Raw genomic sequence first — 27,403 nt, 5'->3', positions numbered from 1 at the left:
GGCACATTATGCCTGCTATCATTCCATCAACGCAACGATGTCTGCGCCCTTCGAAAAAGCGGGCCAGACGCATCAACAACACTTCGCCCGGGGGTGTCGGTAACTTTCGCTTTCCATTAGGAAAGCGAGCGACACACAGTGCCGTGGGAACGCAGGTCAGACAACAAGACGAAATAAAAAAAAACAACAACAACAACACAACAACTACCACACGAGGTGGAGGAGGACGCCAAACAAATACGTACCGTGCGGTACGTATGCAAACTCGCCGCTGACCTAATTTTACCGGCCCGACCGGCCGGCGTTTATGCCCGTTGCACATTTGGTTCTTTTTTTGGAAAGGAGGGGGGAGTGATACCGGCGGGTACTGGCGGGAGCAGGGTGTCCGTTATCAGAAGTGTTGCTTCTTCGCAGCAACCAATTTCGGCGTCGTTCGTACACCAATGTTCGAACCTACCCCAACGCGGAACCTCTAGCCACCCTGCCGGTGTCTGGAAGATAGGAAATTCAATCCCCCAATGTGTGTATGTGGAGGAATTGGGCCTGTATTTAGGTCAAAATGGTGCACCATGATAGCAGGGGCAGAGAGTTGGAGGGAGACAGAAAAAAAAATGGATCGCAAAATAAACAATATTCTTCTGGCAATTCTCCGTGTGCAATTACGCACGCAAAACACCGACACCGGCCGTCTCGAATCGCACGAATTGATAGTCTAGCGGTGTTTGTTTAGGTGATAAATTTTGCTTCTCTCTCTCTCTCTCTCTCTGTTTCTGTCCCAACGCCAATTGCCAAACATGCCGTGCCGACCCCGGGACTGCTGTTGCTTGGGACGGTATCAGACGATAACGATTGCAATGACGTGATGCCGTTGCCGTTGAATTTTTAAGACAGTTTTTTGTAAGGTTAATGGTGTAATAGAAGTGAACAAAATAATGTATTTTATTAATTTATTGTACAACCAAATTTTATCACTTTTTTCAATGATTCTTGTTAACTAAAGATTGTTGCCATCTGCTCACTACAAATTTAAAACAGTTATTTTACTTGAAAACCACTTATGAAATGTAATAACATCGCTCCATTTAGACGAAATATCTTAGTGGAAGAGCTGCAGTAGAACGCCATGAAACGCTAAGTAAAACACTCGCACAAACAAATAGCAGACAGCAAGATAATGTGGCCATTGCTTGCTTGCTGCTGCTGCCGCCATTGCTACTGGCTGCGACTGATGCGCACTTCAATAAACGTTGGCTTAGGTCAGGAATGGCGACCGATTCGCCCGCACTTCGTTCGTGCGATTGCGAAATTCGTACGTCGACTTGCAAATAGACGCCATGCGGACGGCCCGCACAACGCTGTGTTAATGCGCGCTAGCGCTGGTGCTGGTGCTGCATCAGTTTATCAGCTTTGATCGTGGCAAAGGGTGGTTTAGTGATGACATAAATATGTAACAAAAATAAAGGTATTTGGATTTAGCATTATACAAGAATGAAAGAAATTAAATTAGATATAAAAACAGCTGCCACTGACAGTCTTGATGTGAAGTTGAATGATGTTGTTGTAACAAGCTATTAGTTATGCGCTCAAACGACATGGAAGACACTCCTCCACGCGTCCAAATGACTCCAACTAGTTCGTGTTAGTAATTCCATCACGAAATAAATCACCCAGAGGGAGTGTGTGTTTAGTGAGCTTGTTTGGAGCTTCTTTTTTTTCTTCTCCCTCTTCCTTCTACTCTCGCGGAACATCAATCATATCGCATTGCGTCGGGAGCGTACCGTTACGGCAGCCAGGGTGGTCGACCAGCCCAAACATACGACCGTCGTTTGGTATTCTAAAAATACTGCACCCCTTTTTTTCTAACCCCGGCCCTTGGAATGTCCAATCTGAGCGCAACTCGTCGGAAGTGCGTATGATGCCATTTCTGTGATGGCCATTCTCTCGTGCCCGGCCCTCTGAGGGGCCATGACGTCATGGCAGGTGAACAATGGGTGTACCGGAGAGGTGAACGTGTCACACGAGATGAAGCTGTAGCAGGAATGGATGATCACAGGTGAGCTGGGAGGCTGACTATAAAAAAACAGGCTTATTTGTATTCGATTCGGGGTGTGTTTGTTGTTGGCGATACGATCGTGGCGCGCAGTTGATCGCCGTGTACTTAATCATGGAGTATTGCATGTAAATTTTGCTCCAAACATCTCGTTAACTTGTCTAAGTGTTTTTATAATTAAATTGTCGTAACAAACCAATATCTATGAAAAAAAATCATCTATGAAGACCTTATCCTACGATCCAATTCTTTCACGCAACTCACGGCCCAACCCAGCTCGCGCCACAGCACACCTGCGATTACAGCTGATGCGTATGGTATACGTGGCACGATTTGTCACACGACATTTGCAATGCAAAGTGCGAAAGTGTGACATTTCCGAACCCCCACAACCCCCCCCCCCCCCCTCCCCTGTGTATTGTCAACTGTCGACCCACGGACGGGCTGTGGTAAATCTCATTGCCGCCATTGCACCACAGCCACACACTTCATTACGGTGTGCGCGAGAGGGTGTGTTGTATCCTCCCACGCTCCACGGTCCATGCTCGGTGGGTTGCACAGGTTGCCCGCCAGAGAAGGGACAGACGTTTGCCTTTTGCAGTTGCACACATACACTTGATACCCTGCTGGTAGCAGCCGCAAGGAGTAGCAGCAGCGGCAGCAGCAACAACAGTAAGGGCATCAGTTAACATTCACAAGCATTACGCCATCGTTTAGAGACGACGAATGACGATACCGCACCATCGCCGCCCCCCTCGCTTCCCAATGCCAGAGGTCACTCACCTTCGGCACTTTGAGGGGCGGGCGGGCTCTGTTATTGAAAGGAAGCCCCCCGGGGGGGCGGGCAGGAGAAATGATTTGCAAATTAAAAGCGCAAATGCAACCAGTCGAGGGGTGTTGTGTGCGCGTGGGGGTGAAGCAGGCACTAACACATCCCATTTACATCCTCGAAAAAGGGGGTGACAAAGGGAGGGGCGGCGGGTTGGGTTGTAAAACTTTACAGAATCCCCAGCCGAACGTCGCCTGGTTGCAGACGTGCGAAGCGAACATGAGCCAGCCCGGAACATCCTGATGGACTAATGGACATGGCACTGGCAGCCACCCACCGCGTGCCGGCAAAAGCGGGACCAGGAGGCTGGCGAATTAATTTATTGCTCTGTTATGCAAATAAATGCAATTTTCATAGTTTTAATTATAAAGATTCATCAAACGGAACGATGTTTACCGATTGTTTGGGGCGCGTTGCGCTGTGTGGCATCACTTGTGTCGCTTTCCATTGGGACGTCTGTGCTCGCCAGCCGGCTTAATAAACGAACCCCATGACCAGTTGGGAAACTGCAGGGTATGAAGTGCGGAATTTGTAGCGCAATAAATCTAAGCGAAGTGAGTTTTCCATCCCTTAAGAGAATTTTAACGCTAGTTAACACCGCAACTATGAGGTTTTTCATTTTTATGTTTAATATTTTTCATAATTTTTAAGCGTTTATTTGAAAGCACAATTAATGTACAAATTTGTATAAAACTACCCCAATCCACCCTGTCCTTCGTTTTGCGCTGCAAATCAATTAGCACACTGTGTACGGAGCAACCAAAACACCTTTCCTCCTACCCACCATACACAGTTGCAGTCAGTGCATCCTTTGATCTGAGTGACATCACTACTACACTACGGCTGCATGGCGGTGGTTGTAATTAAGTGCGTCTTCATTACGGCATCCCTGTGCCACTTGAGAATGGACAGAGCGACAACCTACCAAGACCCTAGAAACGTTCTACCGAAGCACCGGCCGGGCACGTTGGTAAATTGCGTTCACTTTTGCGCTACGATAGCGCTGTTGCATCTTCCTCCACTGGTAGCTCTTTCCGACAGCAAGCCAACAAGCACTTTCGCATTCGTTAACGTGGCACGCTTTACAAAGTAGCCACTTGCCGTGCACTTGCGCGAGGGTTTTGTGTGGAGCGTAAAACAGGAAGCTATTAAAGGAATGCAGAGGGAAGGGCTGGTGGCTTGGGAGTAAACACGGGATGTTAAGATGCAACGCTTCGCATCGCTTCCGGATGAACTGACCGTAAATCATTCGGCAAATCGTTCCCGCTTGTCCGGGAGCGCAATTTGTTTGGTAAATTGGCTCCACGCTTCGATAGCCCGGGCATGAACTTTCATGCTGTAATGTTGCACAATTTTTTGTGAAATTTGTTGAAATGAGAAGAACATCTAGTCATTGGTGGAGAAGGAAGTTTTAGATCTTACGCATGGTTTGGTAGTAAATATGAGAATGTATCTGAAGTTATACAATTGTGTTGTTAAATAATAGAAGCACACTATGGTTTAATGGAAGAAAATGCCACTTAATCCATCCAATAGATGAAACGGTGCAATTCCCCTGAACTGATTCGTGCAACTTCCGGCTGATGAAACGGTGCGATTCCCCTGAACTGATTCGTGCAACTTCCGGCTGTTATTGAAGTCGTTACATCTATCACTAAACCAGCCGGGCACTTTCAAGATATCAAGGATTGAAAGTTATTTTATAAATAGCTAGCATATTAGTTGATCTTCTTCTTTGGCTCAACAACCGATGCCGGTCAAGGCCTGCCAACACACTTGTGGGGTTGGCTTTCAGTGACTTATTGATTTCCCCCCATAGCAGGATAGTCAGTCCTACATATGGCGGCACGGTCTATTTGGGGCTTGAACCCATGACGGGCATGTTGTTAAGTCGTACGAGTTGACGACTGTACCATGAGACCGGCTAAAGTTGATATAAATTTTTAATATCATTCAAATATCCAGGTTATATCTGAACTATACACATACGTTTGATTTAATTGCTCAGTGCTACTCCGAAAGTCAGAAAGTACAACAGTGTGACAGTCTACTCCCGAGATACCCTGGTAATGGTAATGCTTCGAAGACATCAGCGTAGATCAAATATCCCTTTTTGGTAGAATTTCGCCGAATGTTAACACAAGATGAAATTGAATTGATTGTTTAACATTAAGTACTTAACAGATCAAACAAGCAAATTCGTAAGTTAAATCGATACAATTTGATCTAAAACCTGTCAAATTTACAACATTGCATAACTCTACATCCACAGCAGGCAAGAACCAAGCGGTTTACAATATCAATGATAACTCAAGAATTATGTCTTCGGTTTTCTACACCAAACTGGACTTGGCCTGCAGTCGACACATAAATATGTTGTGCAAGTATTTCAGCCGTTTTCGCATCAAAAACGGTGAAAAAAATTAATTAATTTTGAGATCCGGCACGACCATTCCCCTGACGACCAAAAAAACCTTCTGCCAGCCGCCGCCAGATGCGCTAGTGAAAAATGAAATTACACTAGCGAGTACGGACAGTGTCCCCCGGTCTTTAGATTCTCAAGATTGGGTAATTTCCAATTCCAAAACATTCTTGATTTTTTTTTTCGAGTTTTCTGATCCTTTCATGACATGAACATTACATTTTCAATGGTAAGTCTTAGACCAAAATGATCGTTTTAATTTAGAGACCTTTGGTTATAATAAATTCTTCTTCTTCTTCTTTGGCACAACAACCGCTGTCGGCCAAGGCCTTCAGTGGCTTTCAGTGACTTATTATTACCATAGCAGGATAGTCAGTCCTACGTATGGGGACACGGTCTATTCGGGACTTGAACTCATGACGGGCATGTTGTTAAGTCGTACGAGTTGACGACTGTACCACCAGACCGGCCCGGATGTAATAAATAAATTACCATTTATTTCAAGCATACCCTCACTAGAAAATGTTTTTCCTACAGCACGTATGCGTAACGCATTGTAAACCAGTTCTGTTAGCTTCCTGTTTCCAGTACGGCAAACCATTTCCACTCACCCGATGAAGTAATGGTAGAATGAAACAATGACACAATCACGAATAGTTAATCTATGCCAATGCTAAATACCCCATTCCCCGAAGTGCTTTATGCAAATTTTCCCACTACCTCATACACACACACCACACCTCATAAGGAAACGCTCCGTGACCATGGCGCAATGTGGAGCCTAAAAATCTAATATTTTGTCAGCGCCCGACGCACCCGCTCGCGACCGCAACCCGCTCGCGACCATCACAAACCGTACCAACCACCCTCTCGAATTACGCGCGAATACGTTCCGGTGCGTAGCGATCGCTCGCTCCGCACGCAAATCGTTCGGTGTGATGTGCGCATTCGCTTTTCACGTTCACGCTTGTGTCGCGGCTATCCCCCAAAAATAAAACTAGCCCTTCTCACCGAGCCCCTTAGGGTTCTGTGGCCCACCCGCATGCGGAGCTGGAAAGCATAAATGGTTTGGACGCCCTCCCGCGAAGCACTATCGCTATGCGCTGGCCCGTTGCTGTGTGTATGTTTGTGCACCCTCAGTCACCAGGAACTACAGGCCATCGCCTTGCCGTCTAGAACCGTGCGGGACCCCGCTTGAAGGGCCTCCATTGCGCTTACCGTTCCACCGACCGACCCGTACCACGTGTGCACAAACTATTCTAAGTGGCAATGTGCGTGTGCGCGCTGTGTGTACGTGTACGGGTAAGGTGAATAAACTCTGGCCGCGCCACTGTGCTCTCTCTATGCTGGCGACACGTGCGAGCGTGCGTGCTGCTGCTGCTGCTGCTGCTGCTGCCGCCACTGCCCCTTGTTATGCTGCTTCTAGTCACTCACGCTGTGCAAGCGAGTGAGCGCCTAGCATCGGAAAACTATCACCCAAAACTATCGCTCAGTGAGTGACGAACGGCTTCGGTTTGCTAAGAGCCGGACGATGAGCCAACGAGAAGGTGAACGATTGGCTCCAAGAAAGACTGCTCACTGATTTCATAGCAAAACTTCTTACAGCGTCTTTGAAGCGAATAGTAGTCCTTCCAGCAGAATGGAACCTTTAACCATCGGGCATTAATTTGGGGGCGAAACTGTCAGCAGCCGCTAATGCTATTGCTGCCGGAAAATGAGAACTAATGATAAACCGTGGGCTTTTTAAAACGCAATGCAATCATCTGCCACGTGGGCCCTAAGAAGTGTTAACGAACCCAAGCCGTCGGCAGCTCTTACACGTTAGCGCTGGACAAGAGTGTCCCTTTTGCGCCCCGTACAAAAGGCGGCACACAAAAGCCACCCCCCACCCGGCCAAAAACGGCATTGTGGAGTGTTGCTGGAGCTGGATTGTTAAATATTTACACTCGCTCACTTCAAACCCTGACAAACATAATGGTTGTTTGTTCTATCAGGCCAAGTCCAAGTTTCGGGGCCCAATGCCGGAACCGGACACACGCGTTCTTTTTTTTTGTTCGTTCCACTTGCTCTGGTGTATCTTCAGCTTTGGGGTGTTTCGGGGTGATGGCGGAGAACAGAGGGGGGGGCTTAGCTTTTGACGGGAAGCAAATATTTGATAAGCCACAAATGCACTTGCGTAGCAGATATGTTTCCATATTAATTGTACCACGCGAACAAAGAAGTGCGTCGAAGCGCGTTTTAGAACGAAAAAAAAAAACAGACACACACAATACAAACAAAACAACATTGTTGTGGTGCAGTGTACGGGATATGCAACGGCACAAATGGTTACACATTTGCATTAGAATGTTTTATCCTGTTACACATGCACTAATCCTCCTTTGTCTTCGTACTCTATTGTCCCCCTTAGAAAAAAAGGGGGGAAACAAAATAGCTTCAAGCCAACAAAATAGTTTGTTTGATAGTGAACGTTTACGGCTCGATCTAGCCCCGTAAGTTTACAGCTTAGCTGTGACTATCACCGAAACAGCTTGAGCTACTCTCACGTTATCGATTATTTTCCGTTCCTTTACACGATAGAAACGATAGCTTCCGTCTTCTTGACGAGCGCACTACGGACGGACTCGGCCAGGCCGGTCACGGGGTGCCATTACCCTTATTATGTTTTTCCTCTTCCGGCACGGAACACGGACCTTTTATTCGGTCGGCGGAAGTCAACCGACTTCCTTTCGCAGCAGCGGCAGCAAAAATTCTTAATGTCCTTTTGTGTGAGTCGCCGTAAGTTCGCTGAGTCACGCTGTGGTAGGGTTTTCGAAGAATGGTGGAAGTGATTTAGAAGAATATTACGTGGACATAACAGACAGAACCAGTCGGTATGATAAAGCTGGGTTCAAATCCATAAACGACTAACTATTCTCCTTCTTTTTTTACATATTTTTGATAAGTTATTAAACGACGCACATCCAGTTTCCAACTTAAAACAAGAAGTAATTTTAACAGCTATCATACGCGTCCCATCATTTTGACCGTCACTTACCGTCACGACTCATTCCCAGCTTTAGGCACTTTTGCAGTCGACAGTACTGGCATCGATTTCGGTTGACCCGATCCACCACGCACTGCTTGTTACGCGGGCACTGATAGTTGACGACGGAGCTCTGCGACCTTCGGAAGAAGCCCTTGCAGCCCTCGCAGGTGATCACACCGTAATGCACCCCGGACGACTTGTCGCCGCACACCTTGCACGGTATGATCTCGATTTGAGCTGTGGATTGGAGATTGGAAGGAATTGGAAAGGTATTACTTAGCTGATATACAACAAAAATAGATGAAATATATTTTAAAATAAGGAATCAAACTCTATTGTTTACTTCATTGTGCATTACTTGTATATTTATCTTAAAATTGTCTGAAAAAACATATAAAAGTAAGGATGAAAGAAAGTATAAATATATCGCATTGTACCGTTTAACTTCAATATTTGTGGACCTCTTAACTGCTTCGTTATGCTCGCCAGTAAGCCAGTAATCCCAATTTATTCCGCAGACTTACAACAACCTCGACAGAAACGTGAAGAAGTCTCCGCCTCATGTGACATTCTCCATCAGCTACATCAATACAAGATGGGCACCCCGAAAAGGGAGAATTGACCGCTGTGAGTGATGAAAAATAAATCACACCCCAAGCAATACGTTCCCACAAACCCGCCCTCCCACTGTACGTGATGTGTGTCCATCGTTTCGGACAGCAGTTGCTTTTAAGGCGTGCGAACACCCCCCGGGCACCCCGTCAACAGCGTACGCCTCTCCCTTGCGTTCGGGTTCACATTCGCGTTCGGACGCGTGCCCACCGAACATCGGCCAGGGGGGAGGCCGTTCATCTTCCATGCATAAGAGAATCAAAATAAATATTTGCCAAACTGCCAAAGTCAATAACCTCGGCCACACATCAGCTGTAGCTGTGTGCGTGTGTATGGGTATGTGCCTGTGTAGTTTGGGGTATATTGCCGGGGCATTGCTAATCAGCCCCCAAGCGTCAGATGCTGTTCTGGGCGTGTGTGTGTGTATACGTTTGAAATAACAAAAATGAGGAAGAAAAAAACATGAAGAAATATGACTTTCGCAGAATGTACAGCAAGGGAAGAAAGTTAATCGTGCTCATGGAACGTACCAGATGAGGTTTGATTTATTTGTGAATTTCATCCTTAAGAAAGTAATGGTTCATATGGTTTCAGTTTTGCTGTTTTTTTTTTAGGAAACTAACCTTTGTTAATTAAGTTCTTTAATGTTTTAAAAATACGAAACATATTTAAATATGTTGAATTTTGAAGAATTATGATTAACTAGATTATAGTTGAATTAATTGAACCAGTCTCATAATGATAATGAGATGAGATTAAAATCAATAATGAATTTTTACAGCTTATTTCGTATTCATATTGCTTCAATTAAAACACTTGAATTAGCTCTTCTAATGCTTCTAATTTTACCAATAAATGTGTCCAGCATGAAAACTTCCTTTAAATTTGTAAATTTTTTGCCTTTATTTCCAACACTCATTACTAACTAACCCATTACTCATTACTAACCCATAAAACATTCTTTATTTTGGAAACAAACTTCAAACACAAGCTTGCTTATTGTAATGTAATGTTACATGACACTTCCCGGTTGATTGGCCGGTGACGGTGGCGTGCACGGACCGGTGGCACATTACCATTTCCATCGGCTGCCCTTCCTGGTACGTCCTGGCAGCAGCGGGTGGCTTGCAGATGTGCGACTAATGCACGCCCCGTCACATACACCAACACGCCAGCACGCGTGCCGTGTTGGCCTCCAAGCCCGATTGAAAATTGATTTATAATTCATAAAAAGTTTAAAATAAATATTTCTAGCTACTCTAAGCCATACCAAACGCTCGTTAAAGCGTTGAGAAAGTATATAATTCAAAAATAAGCCTTCATAAAAGGCTCTACCGTACGCTCGGTTTACTCTCGCCACCGCTCCAACCCCAGCGCGTACGTCAGGGGGGGTTTTTTGGATGCAAATGCATGCTGATGGGACGTGTCGCTGCAAGCGAAATGCATTCATCCCGCTCTGGCACTCCAGTTGCACCCCTTTTGATGCTGCTGTGTTGTTTTTAAATTTACAAATTCACTTCGCCTCGCTTTGGTGGGTTTTGTTTTTCGTTCGCTTTTCGTCCGGACGGTCAGGCGATACCGGGTCCACGAAGGCACACAATCACCCATCAATTCACCTTGCAAACACGCGTCATCGTTGCAAGCATGATGTGACCACTTATGGTAATGGTACCGCCAGCACAGCCTAAACGGTAGCTCAATTAGGATCGAGTGCCTGGTTTGCCAGCTCAAACAATGAGACAGCACTGTCTTCGGGGCTTTTCAAACGTACCTTTCAAATGCTTACTGCCTGAGAGGAGTGAAAATTTGCCGGAGTTAAATATGTTGAAGGAACATTGTAGATATTTGTAAGTATGAAGCTACCTTTTAGCTAATTTTTGTCACCTCCAATTGGAAACTTACTCATGCAATTGTCTTATCGTTGTTGTTTACTTTAAATTTTAATCACCTACAAAAAAAAACCTACAAACAAAAAGTCTGCCCTGCCCCCGCTGATATCATGCCTGCCACACCTTGCAAACATTGGAAATGCTTTTGAATAAAGCTTGCACGTACGCGTTTGAATAAGTAAAAAGAAAAGCAAAGAAACGAAGAAAAAAAAACACGGAAGAGAAATCCACCCAAGCCAAAGAGTCGACGAACTCGAGTGCATTTATGACACACTTTGATGCGAAATATGCAAAATTGCAGTGCGTCATAGGTATCGGTTTGGCATTCGGCTGTGTGGTAAAAACGGACGAATGGCAGCAAACCGGGGCCGCAGGAAGAAAATATGAAAATCGATACTTTATGGGCGTTCGATTCGAATTGTGTGACTGTAATGGTTATCGATATTTGCTGGCGTTTGTGCAATGTTTTAGTATTGTTTGGCAACAGTTTTGATGCGCATTTAAAAAAAGCATTTGCAATAATTTGGAGTTTTAATTTTCATTACCAATCAATGCAATATTGATCGCTAATAGATAAAGTGGCTGTGTCTCATGTAACTCGTTCTTGGAAGCGTCGGTAAGTCGATAGCTGGGTCGTAATATCATATTTTAACCGTTGGCCGTTTCCCGGCACCATTCACATACCCTTGCGTCATATTGCTGCCACCCAAACAGCGTCGTTGGCAGTGTATTTGTGATGAATCAGCTGCAGACGGCTAAAACTCAAAATTGCAAACACTTTTACGCTGTTTGAAAGGTTTTATTTTCAGTTTATATGTTAATGCTTTATCAAGCATAAAAATAGGTATTAAAAAACATAAATACCGGCAAATCCCTCTTCCCAATGTGCAAGAAAAGAATACGAAACATCGCCAACACTCTCTCGCACACACTCGCACCAAAACCAACCGCACACGAAATGCCATTGACCCCGATTTGTTGTTCGTTTTGTTGTTGTTCCGCTCTTGTTGTTCCGTTTGCTCTTGCTGCTGCTTTGTCATTGCTGTTCTTTTGCGCTCTCCGCCCCCCCCCCCCCTTCTCTTCCATGCGCGCGAAAAGCGAGCGAAACGATATCAACGGAAAACAACGTTGCATAGGTCATGTACCGGAATCATGGCAGCAGCGGGAAGAGATCATGGCAATGACGCCAGCCAGGAAGGCACTTATGTAGTGTGCAATCTTTCCTGGCCGGGTGGGCGGGATGATTGCGTGTGTGTGTGTGTAGTGAAAGGGGAGGAGAGTGCAATTTGCAAATTGTGTTCGATCGATAGAAGGAAGCTGGGAGCTAGCTGGTGGGAAGGGTTAGATGAATTAGTTGGCGAGATATTTGGTGTAATTTGATTGCCTTTGATGGGAATAAATAACGCTATGAAAGGTTTGCAAAATAGATGTTCTATTACGCCCGGAAAGGGGCTGTGCCGTTGGAGACTGTTTGTGTAATTATGTACGTTTGTGATACTTTTATGCTTTAAAATAGACTATTTGACTCGACACTCGATATTTTAATTGCAAATAATGTGTCTTAGTTTATGGCAGAAAATGCCAAAAATTGTGGTTTGTTGTACTAAGACATAAAAAAAAAATTTAAGAGGTTTGAAGAGCTTTGAGAGAGTCTAAAATATTTTATTACAATACATAAACTGATTATAGAAATGATCATAGAAATAATTTTTTTGTGTGGTCTCATGATGCTATGTTTCAACATTTGGTATAGTTTGTTTCCTTATCAAGATGAATGTCTCTCTATGTTTTAAATTCCTCTTTGATTCCCCAAGAGAGTTACCTGGATTCCGCAGAAAAATTCAATTAAGAGTTAAAGGATCTTTCGAAGATCTATCAAGTTTATCTGTACCTAGAAAGGAAACATCCTTAATATTGGAATTCAACAACAAAACTCTGTAATGAGCATAAACGATGGAATAAACAAAGTAATATTATTTGTGAGCTTTTGCTATTCTCCAGTGCACTAGAACTGAAACACCGCTTGAAGCTTGTCAATCGATGTGACATAATGATCTGTTCCTACTTCTCCCATACATTATTCAAAGTCACGTCTGGTACCCATCGCACGAGCCAGCTTGTTAGGTGACCGGCTCTGTACCGCTGCGTTGTACTAATACTCCCAACAATAGGCATTTCCTCCGACAGCATCGCCACAAACTTACCTCTAATTGAATTGGGAGTCTTTTTCTCATGCTGATGACCGTTCAAACCCAACAGTTCCCCGTTCGGGCCGAGATCACCTTCCACACTGCCACCATTCGCGTCACCGGCGCTGCCACCGCCACCGCCGGTACCATTGCCTGCCAGCCCGGCCGCTAGCAAACCCCCCGCGGTGAACGGTTGCGGCGGTGGCGTCGTACTGTCCGCCAGGTCCTCATCCTCCATCGCCAGCGAGGCTGCCGCCATCGACGCGACCGCCGACAGCGTTGAGCAGAATGCGTTGTAGTCCTGTTCCTCCTGGCGTACCATCGCCGCGTGGCCGGAACCGCCGGACCCGCCCTGGGCCGGGCCCTGGTCGAGCGTGTGGTTTAGCGGCTGCAGCAACCGATGGCTCAGCTTGGGAAATTCGCGCGTCTCACGCGCAAAGCTACTGCCGCCGCCCAACAGATGCTGCGCACCGTTGGCGTGACTGTTGCTGGTATTGCTACTGCTGCCACTGCTGCTGCCACTGCTGTTGTTTGCCGCACTGGTGCTGGTGTTGGTTGTGTTGCTGCTGGTACTACTGCTAGTGGTATTTCTTAAAGGCCCTAGGTTTGTATCACGTAAATCAGTCGTTTGGGCACCGGCCGGGGGTACACCGAAGGGTGACGGTGCCGCGTGACGGCTAGCGCTGGCCGTCGACGCTGCCGCGCTGGTGGCGCTCGCAGCGCTCGGTTGCTGCTTGTGGTTCGGGGGTAGGTGCGCAAGGAAGTGTTTGGTGCCCGCGTACAGCCCCTGCGATCCGCCCGCCGTCGAGCCGGGCTGGGGCTGCATAAGCCGCGTGGTGAGCTTGGGCGCGACGGCCATGGCGGCGGCTGTAGCGGCTGCGGTGGCGGCCGCTGCCACCGCCGCCGAGTTGGTGTAGCCGGCGGCGGCACCTGTCCCGCCACCCGCCGCCGCTCCGATGCCGGCCGGTTCGTCGCCTGCTCGGTTGGCCGCCGCGTGGTATTTGCCATTCCAGGATTGACTGAACAGGTCCAAAAATTCTCCGTCATCCATTTGCCAGCAAATAGCGTTTGTTCGGGAGTAGTGGGTTGATGATGTGTGCAACACTGGTGAGGTAGGTTAGGTTTTTGTTGGCGTTGCTTTACGGAGCGGTACAACCGCACGTACCGCAACCCGAAAGGTTCGGTCAGGGGCTGTGTGCCCTTTTTTGCCCACAGCAAATCGTTTCGCACTAATTTGGTTTTGTTTTTTACTCTCTCTTCACTTTTTAATCGTATTCGTCTTCGCACGGTCACAGTCGCTCCACACTTTGCGCACAGTTAGTGGGTTTACCCTGTGCTGGCAGTTGCACCAGCTGGACAGGGGGTGGGCTTAAGTGGGATACAAATCCTCAATACATTCGACAGTCATCCTTGCAGCGGGTTTGTTACTTCCCGGCCGACGAATTCTGAATGGAAGAGGAGCTGCGACGCACGAAACTGTTGATTGCTGCAAGCAACTCTTGGTATAGGTGCTCTTATGATGCAGAGCGTTTTATGAATCACTTTTTATAATTATATCAATCCGCCGGGCACTGACACGACGTTCTTTTCTTCTGTTTTTTTGTTGATTTTTAATCGATTTATAATATTTATTCACATCACACACTCACTGAAAAGGGTTGTACGTTTTCTTAAAGATAAAAACAAAACAAACAAAAGGAAACAAATTTACTCTAGAGCACCCTTTTTCATTGCGGAACTTTCACCTTTTCTTCGCCGTTTGCAAATTCACGCATCGAATCGAATCACATTACCACCAACCAAACCCAATCGACGCCGAAAACCGAACGATAAGAACGTTTATTTTCCCGCTGGAATGGAAAAACGCACCCACCAGAAGGATGAAAAAAAAACGAACCCCGACGCTTCTACCGGAACCGTCGACCTTAATCAGCACAGACGGACTGACCTAAAAATGCGCATCCCATCCACAGGTATACCCGATATCGTGCGCCGTGTGTGTTTGCCGTTACCATTGGCGGACATTGGGGTGTAAGAGTATGTGTGCGTGTGTGTGTGTGTTTGGGGGATGTTTTTTTCCTACTTCTTTCACTTCTTTGTTATTAATACACCGGTTACACGCTGCAATCTAAAGTGTATAGGTATATACCTAGACCGCTCACACACCACTACACAAGGGCGAGCAGCGGTGTGTGAATGTGGTGTGGGAACACAAATTCGTCATCCCGCCCAAAACGGGTTGGAAATGGGGGTGCTTTTTTGTTGCTGTTTTCGATGCAGTTGCAATGGCAAGATAAGAGGAAATATGTGACATTTATTGATATGGGCGTGCGTGAACCGAATAAATCAATAAAGTGCACATGCATCAGATAAAGACCAACCGGTCAGGCTGCTAGAATTTAATTTAATAGATTTTCTAGAGTAAAATATTTTGGAACGAATCCTTTCATCGTTTTGTCCTCTATTTGAAATACAAAAAATTCTTTTGTTTTTGAAGTAGTGTATTTATAAAAATAAAATAAAAAAAGCCAACTCTAACAGGAATTAGTAATACTTTAATGTTTAAATATTTTTGCTGTTTATTACTTACTGAAAGTGTTTGGAATTATTCCTTTCTGACACACACAAAAAGTGACCATAATATCGTAAAACAACATAATTAAGATAGCTCTGTTAAGCAGCTTCAACTATTAGCTGAATTGTTCAAAACATAAAAAAAATAAAAATAGATGCAACTGCTGGCACGGCACATCATCAAAGCAAAACGGTATCATTTAGCAAATACAAGCAACGAGACGACCGTTTAGAGTGTAGCACAACGTAAACTGCTAACAAACGAAGAAGCAGCAACTTCTGCGGAAAACCACACCGGTTACGTTTAGTGCAGATGCAAGTAAGTGGACCGTTGGATGCAGTTAAGATGCAGAAGACAAGATACAGCTTAAAAACAAACATACATACACACACGCAGTGATATTGCGTTCTATCCCCACGCTGCGAATCATCCATCGCTGCACCTTCCCCAGTATGTGTGTGAGTGTGTGTGCGCCTTCTGCCATTGCTTTGCGTGCGTGAAAATGGCAGAGGCAATGGCCGCGTCGCACGCTGTGCAAAACTGCATCGAGCACAGTGGCAGAGCAGACAACAGCACAACAAAACAAAAACACAACGACAACAGCAACAGCAAAAGCAAAAAAAAAAAAAAACAAATGGCAACGCAACGCCATTACCGCACGCACACCACAGCGAACCGCAGTGGGATAGGTCAAGAAACGGAAATCTATTTAAAATGAGATTACGGCAGCAGAATCGGCACACACATGGGCGAAGCGAAGTGGGAGAGCGACCGAAAGAGAGGGGAATAGAATGAGTGAGCGAGAGAGAGAGAGAGAGAGAGAGAGAGAGAGAGAGAGAGAGAGAGAGAGAGAGAGAGAGAGAGAGAGAGAGAGACAGAGCGCATCGGTTGCGTTTGCAAAAGACAAAAAAACCGCGAAACGTGCCCAGTGTGTGTGTGTGTGTGTGTCTATGTCTGTCTGTTTGTGTGAATGTGGGGATGGCGGGACCCGAGTGTGCGCCGTCGTCGTGCTGATCTACCCTTTTGACCCTACCGGCGCGCCACCTTTTCTAACTTACTCAGCCCTTTCCCGCCCTTCTTCGCCGTAGCTCGCAGTTGGATAAAGTTTCGATCAAACGAAGTTTTTGTGTGACCACGGTTTTTGTGATATACAATACAATGTCCCCCTTCCGTCCCGTGCCGTCTTCTATTGCCTTCCAGCTGCACTTCGGGCTTTGAGGGGATGTGAAGATACTTCCACCGTTGATATTATAGTATAAGGTTGCGTAGAGAGCTTGAAACTCTTTGCTCAAAGAGACGTCTTTTGGTTTCAGCATTTTAATCACTTTGCTATCGGTTTCAATCGATTCTAATAGCATCGTTACTGTTAATGGTCTCTTTAAATACCTTGACAACAAGCTCATCGAAAGAAGTCAAATTGAACTATAATAGCAGAGTTAAAGTCCCTTAAAGTCCATTTTTAGTATCGTACAAAAACAAATAAAATTACGAAACCATCGCCAGTCGGCTATAAATGCATTAGGGAGCGAAAAACACTCACATACAAATCCCCTTGAATCTATCACTCACTTGCCCACGCCTTTGCGCTGTCCCGTGCCACCCGTACAAACATTACGCATTCCTTCCCCGTTATCTGTCTCGGAAAGCGAAAGTGCAATTACACGACATCGTGCATCCTGATGCACCCTCGCCCACACACAACTCCCTTCGACGCAGTATTGCATCTTGTTGCGTCCGCTGTGATGATGATGATGATGATTTGATTCTTAATGATGCACCGCGGTATGGAGGGAAAGTGGGTTCGCGCAGTGCGGAGAGTGATAGTTGCAGTATAAATAGAATTGCCACATCGCATCGCATCTTAACGGCGAGCAGCGGCAAGTAAAAACGAAACTCCTACTCGAGCGAAGCTTGTGTTACGTCTCCGCTAAATAGCAAATAACGTAAATTGGCTGAGCTCATGATTCCGACCCAGACATGCACACACACACACACACACACACACGGAGGGCAAATGAACGTTATAATGATGGCGCTAATGTGCGATAAGAAAGGTGCATCGCACTGGGTGGTGGTTGTCGCTCCTGCAGGAGTCGCAGAAACAGGCGCGAGCTCCTCGTGATCATGGTACAAAATTACTCCTTTTGTGCTCAACTATTCTAGTTTTGCTCATGCATGTACGAGCACAAAAAAGCACAGGAAAGGAGTGATGAAAACGTGACAATTATAAAATTGCGTTCTTTTGTTGGCAAATCAGGATTTTTTTCAGTGAAAAATGAAACCAAATTGGCGGTAGACGAAACCTCATTCTGGGGAAAAAATAAACGCTTACTGTTATTATTTCGTACCTTATCCAACATGATTCATTAAAACAGGACTTTTAAGAACACAAAATCAACAACATTTGGTTCAAACAGTTGTTGAGAAAACAAACTCATAAACTTGAAGTAAGAATCGATTGAATCGTTCAACGAAACCAAAGTTGTATCGAAATTACATTTTGCTCATTGCAGCTTCTTGAATCATTGCCACAAACCATGAACTCATCGTACGTGTGAGCGAACGTCTGTCTTTCGCTTGCCTGCGGGTACGTGACTTCTACCAACGCGGGGTTTAAAAACGCTCCCCGTCCAAACCATTTCCCCCCCCCCCCACCTCCTATTTACTGGCCCCCGTGAGGAGCATTTGCATTTAATCGTAAATCTTCGCTCATCCCACCCAAAACCATGGCCACGGGGTGAAAACGGTATGCATTCCCGAGCAAACGCAATATTTACTGGAACGGTAGCGAAATTTGGTCTACCTCCCCGGTCCCGATACCTCCGACAGAGGGTTGCTTTTGTGGTGCAAAGTGCACCTGCTAAATTGAGACTCCCCTTTGGCTGACGTTTCGGGAGAGAAGAGGGACAGAAATAAACGCAATCCAACAGTATTACAGCAAAAAGATGTAAAAAAACACTCATGCTAAAACAAACCGACGGTAGCAGCAAAGTGTGAAAAAATGCACAAAAAGAAGAAGCAACGGATCGCCAGCAACTCTTTTAGAACCTTCCCGGCACACAATCAGCACGTACTGCTAACCGAGCGCGCTCAGCGAGCTTGGCCAAAAACATCGAAAAGTACAGACGCTGCAACTACTGTGTGCCTCGAAGCCCGTTGGTAATTGTTGTCTCCCGGGCTGTGTGTGTGTGTGTGTCTGTATGTGCTTTTTTTACCACCCAAAGACCATTAACCCCTCGCAAAAAGACGCGGTGGTGGTCGCTGTCGTCATCGGGCACCCGGGCCCGATCGTGTCCATGGTCACGCTTGAAGTTTGCTTCTTTTCGTCTTATTTTTCCTTCTCTTCACCATCCATTTTTCTTAGTTTCGCAACAGTGCTCACATCACGTACACGCCCGATCGTATCGTTCGATCGTACATATCGATCGACGAGGGGGAAGAAGTATGCCATAACATTTGCTTTCGATAATGAGTGGGTTTTTCTTTTTTGCATACTGGATGTATTTAATGTGAAGTAATATTGGCAACTAGAATGCGATTGTTCAATCCAGCACCGAAACCGAAGCGAGCGAAAGAAATGCGTCCGTGGCATGACCTTGGCCTTGGCCTCGGGCTGCTGCCGCAAAAGGTAGCTTGAATTTGTGCATCCCTTTTTTTTAAGGACACAGTGCTGTATCGCTCTTTCTTTCTTCTCTCCCTCTCTCATTTGGTCTGTTGCTCACTTTCTTTTACACTCTCTCACTCTCTCTCCCTCTCCTTCGGTCTCACACATAGAAACATAAAGGGAGCAGTGTCATTGAACCGGCAAGAATTGCATCATGATGCACCCATATTTACATATGTTTGTCGCAGCTGCTCCAGTGCCACCCTTATCAGCGCACCGTCGCTGTGTCTGGGCCTGGGCGGATGCTGGATGACTGGGACGTGTGAATCAGCATAGTTCATTCACCTTTCCTGTGGTGGTTTTGTTTGACGGCTCATAATGAAACCAAAAAAAAAGCAACCACAAAAAAAACCACGGGTAGAAGAATTGCTGTGCTGGAACTCATTTGGCGTGCTAAAGAACGTTCTACTGGAACTGGAAGCCCTTGCTGCCTGGGCTGAGAGGTGCGATGCGCATTGACAGTGTGAAAATTATGCAAAGCAGCAGTTTTGTCTCGCAAAATGGTAATGTACCTTCGCCAGGACCGAGCAGCATCAGCAGCAGCAGGTTGAGTTTCCCTTGCCCTTTAGCATCGATGTAAATTATCTATTATTACAACGATTGTTATGTACAGTGCAGTGTCGCTATACTCTATTTGCTGGGAGGCAAACAACACGCACATACACACACGCACATTTTTGCATCTGCTTGTGTGTGCAAAGTTTATTAACCTCATCAACCATATGGAACACCTTGGTGCGTTTTTCCATGCATCGTTCTTGTAAACAACGGGAAGTGAAAAAATGAAGTTAGTAATGCATATTTTTATTCCAACCATTCTCTCTTTCTGCAATCTGTTCAGAATGTGCTTTTTTTTAAATGTGTGTGTGTGTGTTTAATCTTAGCTCAGCCAAGCCTTCCCAACCACCCGTTCCGAAGATGTTCTAACTAGACCGATCGTAGCGAGCAAGTAGAAGCGGGTCGAAAGAATGCACCCCCGAAGCCGTACTACCATCGCTGAAGGACGTACAGGCCACACAGAGGGAAAAAAGAGAAGATGCAAAAAAAAAACAACTATTCGTGCAGCGGGAAAAACCTGCAGTAACAACAAAAAAAAACAACCTCCAAATGCACGCACAGAGAAGAGACACCGAAAATTACGTCACATTGGTGGCGTCGCTAAAGCAACGTACGTGCGAGAGGAGTGGAAGTGGAGACGAATGAGAGTATGTGAGAGAGAGAGGAAGTGCACGGGCGCAACGTACCCAAGCAAAACGCCAAGCGCAAACTACGTCGTCGTCGTCGGCCGGCCGGCTTCGAAAGAACGGGGCAAGAACTGGGGAACAATAAAAATAAAACCATCTGCGCGATTCCGACGACGACGACGACGACACCAGAAGGATCATTAACCTCAAGGTGCGCTGACTTGGTCGGTCTGTTTGTGCCGGGGTAGGGGTGGAAAAGGGTGGATTGGGTTCTAGCGAGGAGTGCGTTTTAAAGGGAAGTGGCGGAAAGGGAGCCTCGAGTGACTGAGCGCCGGTTCTTGCGTAGCGGTAAAATGCGGCTGCGAGTGCCGTACCGGTGGAGTTGAGTGCCCTGCACACACAGGTGCCGCTGGGGATGGGGGTTGTGTCGGATCGAGAACCATCCATCTCCAACGCGATCGACGCGTTTTAATCGATTTTTTAACCAAGTGTCAATTTTAACACTCCAAAAACAAAAAAAAAAAAGTCACTCCACAAACATCATCTCCCCGCGTTTCGAGCCTGTACAAACTAACACTTGTTTGCATAATGTAAAGACCATTCGGGAGAGGAATGCATCATCATCATCCCCTTACTTCACACGCATTGCGAACGGGTGCTCACAGTCGTCACTCACGGCGTGTGAACGAACCTCACTAGCACTCACTCGGTGTGTGCTTTTTCTCCACCCTGCTGGTGTTTCGGAGCTCGCACTCGTTGCACTCACTCTCGCTCTTGTTTTCGCTCCCACTCTTTCCCTCTGTCTCTCACTGTTCTCTTTCGCAAAAGGGTCAGTTCTACGAACGCTCAGCGCTCAGCGCGTCACAATCTTTAGGTTATTGAACTAAAGCAAAACATACTGCCCGCAACATACGCGGAGGCGCAGCGCCAGGGAGCGCAATGTCTCGCGCGCTCTTAGACAATCCCATCCCCTTTCCCTCGCACCGGTCGCACTCTCTCTCCCGCGGGTGGTTGCTGCGCTCCCACAACCACCCCGAGAATTGGTGTGTGCGCGCGTTAAAAGAGCGCGGCAAAACTCACAACAAACAGCCGCAAGCCCCGGTACCGATGTGCGGGTTCGATGATTTCAAACTCACCGCCGCCGCAGACCGCACCGCGGTCCCTAGATGGAGAGCGCTTTGTTTTTTTTTTTGGTTTTCGATGAGAAGACGCCGACGCCAGGTTTGGTTTTACTCGAGAAGCAAGCATTTTACCATGCATTGCCTGCTGTTTGGAACGCTCTTTTTTTGTAATGGTTGGTTAAACTGCCGAAATTTTGCAACTGGCACAACTTTGTTAATAATTTTTGACATGGCCTGTCCCTTTTCATACCGATATTCCCTAGCTGCTCGTCAAAACGCGTCGCTTTCCAGCAGGGCAGTGGGTAAGGTTTGAGATTTTTATAGCATTTGGGAATGTTTTGGTGCTTCGTTTTTGTAACGCTCCAGACAGGGGCATAAAACCGAGCTTTGATGATCATATCCAGGGAATAATGTCACCGTGGTTCGTTGTCCTCCGGTGAAAAGGTAGTAAACAATAATGCTACCTTGGACAGCATTGTTTGATTATTACCAAATGGCAAGCAATAGAAATTAAGAATGTTGTACAATATGCCATTCAAAATCTTACTAAAGAGGTTTGTCACACTAAAAAAATGTCAGTAACGTGGATAATTATACTATCAAAAATTCAGACTGTTCAGAATTAGAATGTCTTATTGTTGATATCAAGATCGTAACATTCTTTGAACAACTTCTACTCACAAATGCGTATTTAAAAATCAATAAAAATGTCTCTTTTCATCAATTCTATTGGTTCGGTTGCACATTTATTCTCATCTGGTATTTATTTGGATATCATCTTAGCTCAACCTCTTACTCACATGATACTCATCTCAATCCCAAGCAAAGCTTCATCTAAAAGCGATAGAAATGAAGCTGTCGAACCACTTCACAGGGAATTAGCACCCGCAAATCGTGCGTATCAATTTGAACGGGTATAAAAACGCATCTCTTCACTCATCCCACCCTCCCGCCTGCAGTGCCTATCGATTTGGAGTGACAGGACTGTACAGCATTGGAGAGTAGACCTGAGTACACGCACCTGCCACACAATTGACACCATCAGAATGGCAGAATTTATCGCTTTCGGTGTGAAGTGTGAAATAAATAAGTCCCCTTCATGCCCACACACAGTGCTCCCTTCGTCAGGCACACGCGTGGTGTTAATATCGATTCACCATTAATTAAGTGCTGGCCGAACACTACCAGCTTGTGGTACCCGGGTGCAGCCACCATTACCGGGCGGTTCAATGACCGCAAACCCGACACTCGCGTCTTATCAACGGTTTGTCTTCGTTCGCTGCCATCCCACCCCTTCCGCTTCGAGTGTCTTTGGCGCTAGCGCTTGGACGAGGAGAAAAAAACGCGTGATAGTGTGCCCGGTCAACGGTGGCCACGGCAAAAGGGGTGCAAGGGCAGCAGCAGGAGTCTAGGAAGGCGCCAGCGTGATCGGCACGATCAGACGGGTCATTGGTTTCCCCCCTTTCGGCCCCGTGTGTGCGGGCAGCCAATGGACGGGAAGCTTTCTTGAGCAAGTCCGCTCTCCATGGCGTAGAACGGAAGAGACATAATCAACCATCGATTTGCACTATTGTCACGCTAGGGCGGTTTTGTGTCGCTTAGCCGGCTTGAAGAAGGATCGTACTGTTTGCCGGGGGGGGGGGGGGAGGAGGGAGGGATGCGCGGTAGCAAGGTTGAAAGAAAGGCAAATTTATGTGCGAAACTAGAAGATGAATCCGCACAAGGATGCAACCATTAATCATCGTTAGGTGCGTGCCGCTTTTTTGATTCGCTCTTTGCTCCCACCCCTCTTTTTCTCTGTCTTGTTTGGCTTTGCGTGACGCAAAGACGCAATCACCGAAAAAAATCGGATTCAAGAAAAAGGCGACGACTGATGGGCGACGCGGGACGATCATGCTGCCGATGCTGTGCTGGCGTGAACGATTGTATTGGGGAGTGTGCGAGAATGTTGAAAGTGGGGAAAAGGGCCCCTTGGGAGGGGAGATAAGCAGAGCGAGGAGAGGGAAGAACATGCCAGTTTTTGTCCCGATCTGATGCTATTAAGACACAGAACTCGATGCTGGGTCTTTTTTTCTCTTCATGTCGGATTTTTTCATTAATTTCTCATCTACCACCTCGGTGGGCCAACCGGCGAAAAAGTAATGTGCTACGACATCCGTTTATTCCCCCCTTCACCCTCTCTCGGGCCGTGTGATGACCTATCCTCTTCTCCCTCGGTCGCGATCTGCTCCGCGATGTCAACGGCCTACGGGATGACACACCCGGCGTGAGATGGCGCAATTTGTCTCGGCAAAGTTTTGTTCGCATATTTTTCATATCTGTTTTTTTTTCACCATTCCCTCATTTCTCCCACATTGACTCTTATTTCCGTTTCAAGTGCGCCCTGGTGGTAGGTGTAAAAACATAAAAATTAAGAGTGAAATAAACCATCTGCATGTCTGGTTGTCGTGGCCCTGCCCGATATGGAAAAAAACACACACACACAACACAAGTTTATTTTAAGATTTATGTTATTCTTGAGCCGGTACATTGCGGGAGCGGTACGGCAGTGGCCATTTGTAATTATGGTCCATTGACACGGGATTTTGGCGAAGAAAAGCCATGCCAACCCCCATTGTGCCGGGCGCCGGCCGGTAAAGGTAATTGCAAATAATTTATGAACGACTCTTTCGCATAGTGAGATTAAAAAAGGGACTAAAAAGCTGAAGTTTAAAGTAAAAGAAATCTTTAAATTTAACACATTTACAGTAAAAGTTATCAAACAGTGTTATTCATAATGCGTCAAAAGGTCATCGTGCACCTTTGCACTCGAAATGTAGAGCGGACGCCTGGTACTTTATGCATTTATGAATCACCATGCGCACGCTTATTGCGCCCCAGTGCACAATGAAGCATTTAAAAGAGGTTTTTTTTTTTCTCTCAATTCTTTCCCCTTCAACGAACACACATTTTTCATCCTGATTTCAATTGCGTTCTGACATAAATGTAGCAGCGTATGAAAAATTCATCTATAATAATCGACACCTGCTCGATCGATATGGTATAATAATTTTTCCCTCATTTTCTCACTGCCATTTTTGCAGTGGAAATCATATCTAGACGATTACAAAAAAAAAAAAAAAACAAAACAATAACACATTTCCCCGGAAGTAGAGTGCGTTTGATGTGTGCAGTAGTGGTGGAGTAAAATTTAAAGCAAATAAACAACAAACGCCGCATGCCTAATGAAGTACAAACAAACGGACCGGTAATTATGTTGGAACTTCCCTCACATTCAAGGCCGCAAATGGCACAGTAGAGGAATTATTTATGAATTTGTGCATTGGTCACGTGCTGGATTCAATGGGTGAATAATGCAACATTGCATACTTAACGCAGCCACGAAGCAAAACAACTACCCAAAAAAAACACACACACGATGGTGCGCAACACAAATCAAAAGTAAATAACCTTTAAACACCTTTTTCCCTCCCACAAATCACCCAACGGTCGGTTACGGTCGATTGAATAATTCGTCAACGATTAACGGTTGGCGCTGCGTGAACTTTGCCATACCAGTGGTGGTGATGTTGGTGTTGGTAATTGGCTGCCGGGTCATTTCGGTGCTGATAATGTGATTCGATTGATGCGCCTCCCTCCCAAAAAAAACTCTGTTTGAGCTGTAGAGGACTGAGGGGGGGGGGGGGGGGGAGGGAAAATACCTGTGGAAATTATGCAATTCGGTAAATCAGTTCCGCAATCGCGAGCCGGTAAAGCCCCAGCAAAGCTCATTTGCATCTCAATTTGAAGCCGCCGGGTGTTGACACAATTGTTTCACGTTCGCTAGGCACTGGGGCACTCAGAGCGCGCCCTTCCGGCTTTTACTTTGGCCGGGGTTCGTTTCGGTGCACTTTTACCCTGTTTATTTCTCCCTCTTTCTCTCTGTGAGGGCCGTCACTGCACACGAATGGCCCCGCGTGGTTGTTCAGAATGTAGCGCGATGCGTTTCACTTAGCACTTGCTGGACCAATGAACAAGCAGAGCTGGCAGGCTGCTAGGATCCAGGCCGCCGAGGATCACCCAAACCCAACAACGAAGGAACAACAGTAAAGAGAAGGCGAGAGCGAGAGAGAGAGAGGAAGAGAAAACAGAGAAACGGAGACAGTGCGTGACTCGATGCGAGACAGGAGGAACGGCGGTGGTGGTTAGTGTAAAAAGTTGGGAGCAAATTTTGGGGTAAGGCAAGCGAAGGCGTACCGCGTGTTTGCGCGAACAACCCACCGGCGCGACATGCTGAGCGCGAGTTCATTGACACTGTGGCGAGAGTGCGCGCGATCGTGTGTGCATGTGTGTGTGTATATGTATACATATAAAACCGTATCCTGCGGTGGAGTGCGGAGGCAAAAAATCCTGTACAAATTCAGCAACTGCACCAGAAGGACTCCAACTCGGGAGGGTAGGAGATGGGGAGCTTGGGGCAAGTGAATTTTCCCAAAAGACTCTCATCAAACGGAAAATACCGAAACCAAAATAAACCCATCCGTCAAAACTTTGTGGCTGACTGTCAAAATTAAGATGCGTTACGGTGCGTTACGATGCGTTAGGCACGCGTAATAAAAAGGGAATTTAAATCTTAAAAAAAAAACACCATGTGTGCACGTTCCCTCTGGTACTGAGTCCAGTGTTTATGCGTGCCCACGGGCCAGACCAGCTGTATTCCAATGTGTTGTAGTGTACGGGTATTAACCCCCCTCTTCACCCCACTATCTCTGCCCTAATCGAACCAGCGATTCCGATATCAGCGACGATAAGCGAACAGGTACAGGCCGGCAAATCACAGACACCGACACAGCCCCGCTAGGTGATACGCTTCCTAGCTGAATGTTCCATTATCAACGCTCAGTGACAAACGCTCCCCCCAGCTTTTCATGGTATGAGTGTAGCCTCTGCTCACTGCACTTATCAAAGCTGGGCAACGCTGGGTCGGCCTGAGGTAAAGCCTACCACCACAGACAAGGTTTTAGCGTGCCTTAAGGGGAGGGGAGGTGCTGGTGATAATTGTTCAAGCGAGTGTGGCCACGTTTGGTCAGCCCCGTCTGCTTCCCCGACTGACATCCCGAGCGTGTTAGAAGCTGTCCGAACCTGCGCCGCTCGGGGGATGAATATTTGGTTAGCGTTTAGCTCGGTTGATCTAGCAACCGATGGGTTAGACCGGGTTTGGGAAAAACGGGGGAGCGGATAAGGGATGCTAGTTTTCTCGCGCGCTCTCTCTCCTTCACTCTCTCTCTCTCTCGATTTGCCTATTTCTTTTGCTCTCGATTGCTTGACGTTTGACGGTTTCACTATGGGAACGCATCGTCTGTGTGGCGTGGAAGTGCATTGTTGGAGCTTGCTGGTCCATGCGACTGTGCTCTGCGTATGTGTGTGTGTGTGTGTGTGTGCGCTTCTTTCCTTCAATTCTCTCGCTCACGCTTTCTGCTGCCTCTTCTCTCTTTCGCTCACACTCACAGCCCGCCTGCTGGTCAATCGCGCGGGGGGCTTCGTTCGTTCTCTCTTCATTCGTTCTGCCACCCTTGGAAGGAAGATTTCAAAGGCTGATTCATACGACTCACACATACACACATACGGCACACAGGGAGAAACAAAAAAAACACGCACCCATCTCACACTACCGTTCTCCGTTCTCTCTCTCTCTCTCTCTCTCTCTCATTCGTGCTCGCTCACTCACTCGCTCGCTCGCCTGCTCGCTCACACCGCATGAGGAGCGTGTCATTGAACCTATCCATTTTTCATGTAACAAGAAAGGGATCCACAAACAAACACACACCACACACACGCACGCACACATACAGACGGGTAAA

The 27,403-nt window shown here is 46.5% G+C and overlaps 1 protein-coding gene across 7 annotated transcripts in view; it reads right to left on the bottom strand.

The window, feature by feature from the left end:
* Nucleotides 1-25,371, bottom strand: part of LOC121601236 (probable nuclear hormone receptor HR3) — a 33,960-nt gene extending 8,589 nt beyond the window's left edge. For 6 of the 7 annotated variants that reach the window (XM_041930048.1, XM_041930052.1, XM_041930053.1 and 3 more), the window contains exons 1-3: nucleotides 25,265-25,371; nucleotides 13,035-14,688; nucleotides 8,339-8,566 (exon numbers count right to left, since the gene is read on the bottom strand). In XM_041930048.1, coding sequence (XP_041785982.1) covers nucleotides 8,339-8,566; nucleotides 13,035-14,070 — 1,264 coding nt within the window. In that variant the 5' untranslated portion in view covers nucleotides 14,071-14,688; nucleotides 25,265-25,371. The remainder of the gene's footprint in view (nucleotides 1-8,338; nucleotides 8,567-13,034; nucleotides 14,689-25,264) is intronic. The other variant, XM_041930050.1, reaches the window with a different exon arrangement.
* Between the last annotated feature and the right edge of the window lie 2,032 nt (nucleotides 25,372-27,403).

Source organism: Anopheles merus, unplaced genomic scaffold (genome assembly GCF_017562075.2).
Source record: "Anopheles merus strain MAF unplaced genomic scaffold, AmerM5.1 LNR4000045, whole genome shotgun sequence".
Taxonomy (NCBI): domain Eukaryota; kingdom Metazoa; phylum Arthropoda; class Insecta; order Diptera; family Culicidae; genus Anopheles; species Anopheles merus.
This window is presented reverse-complemented; position numbering and strand designations above follow the sequence as displayed.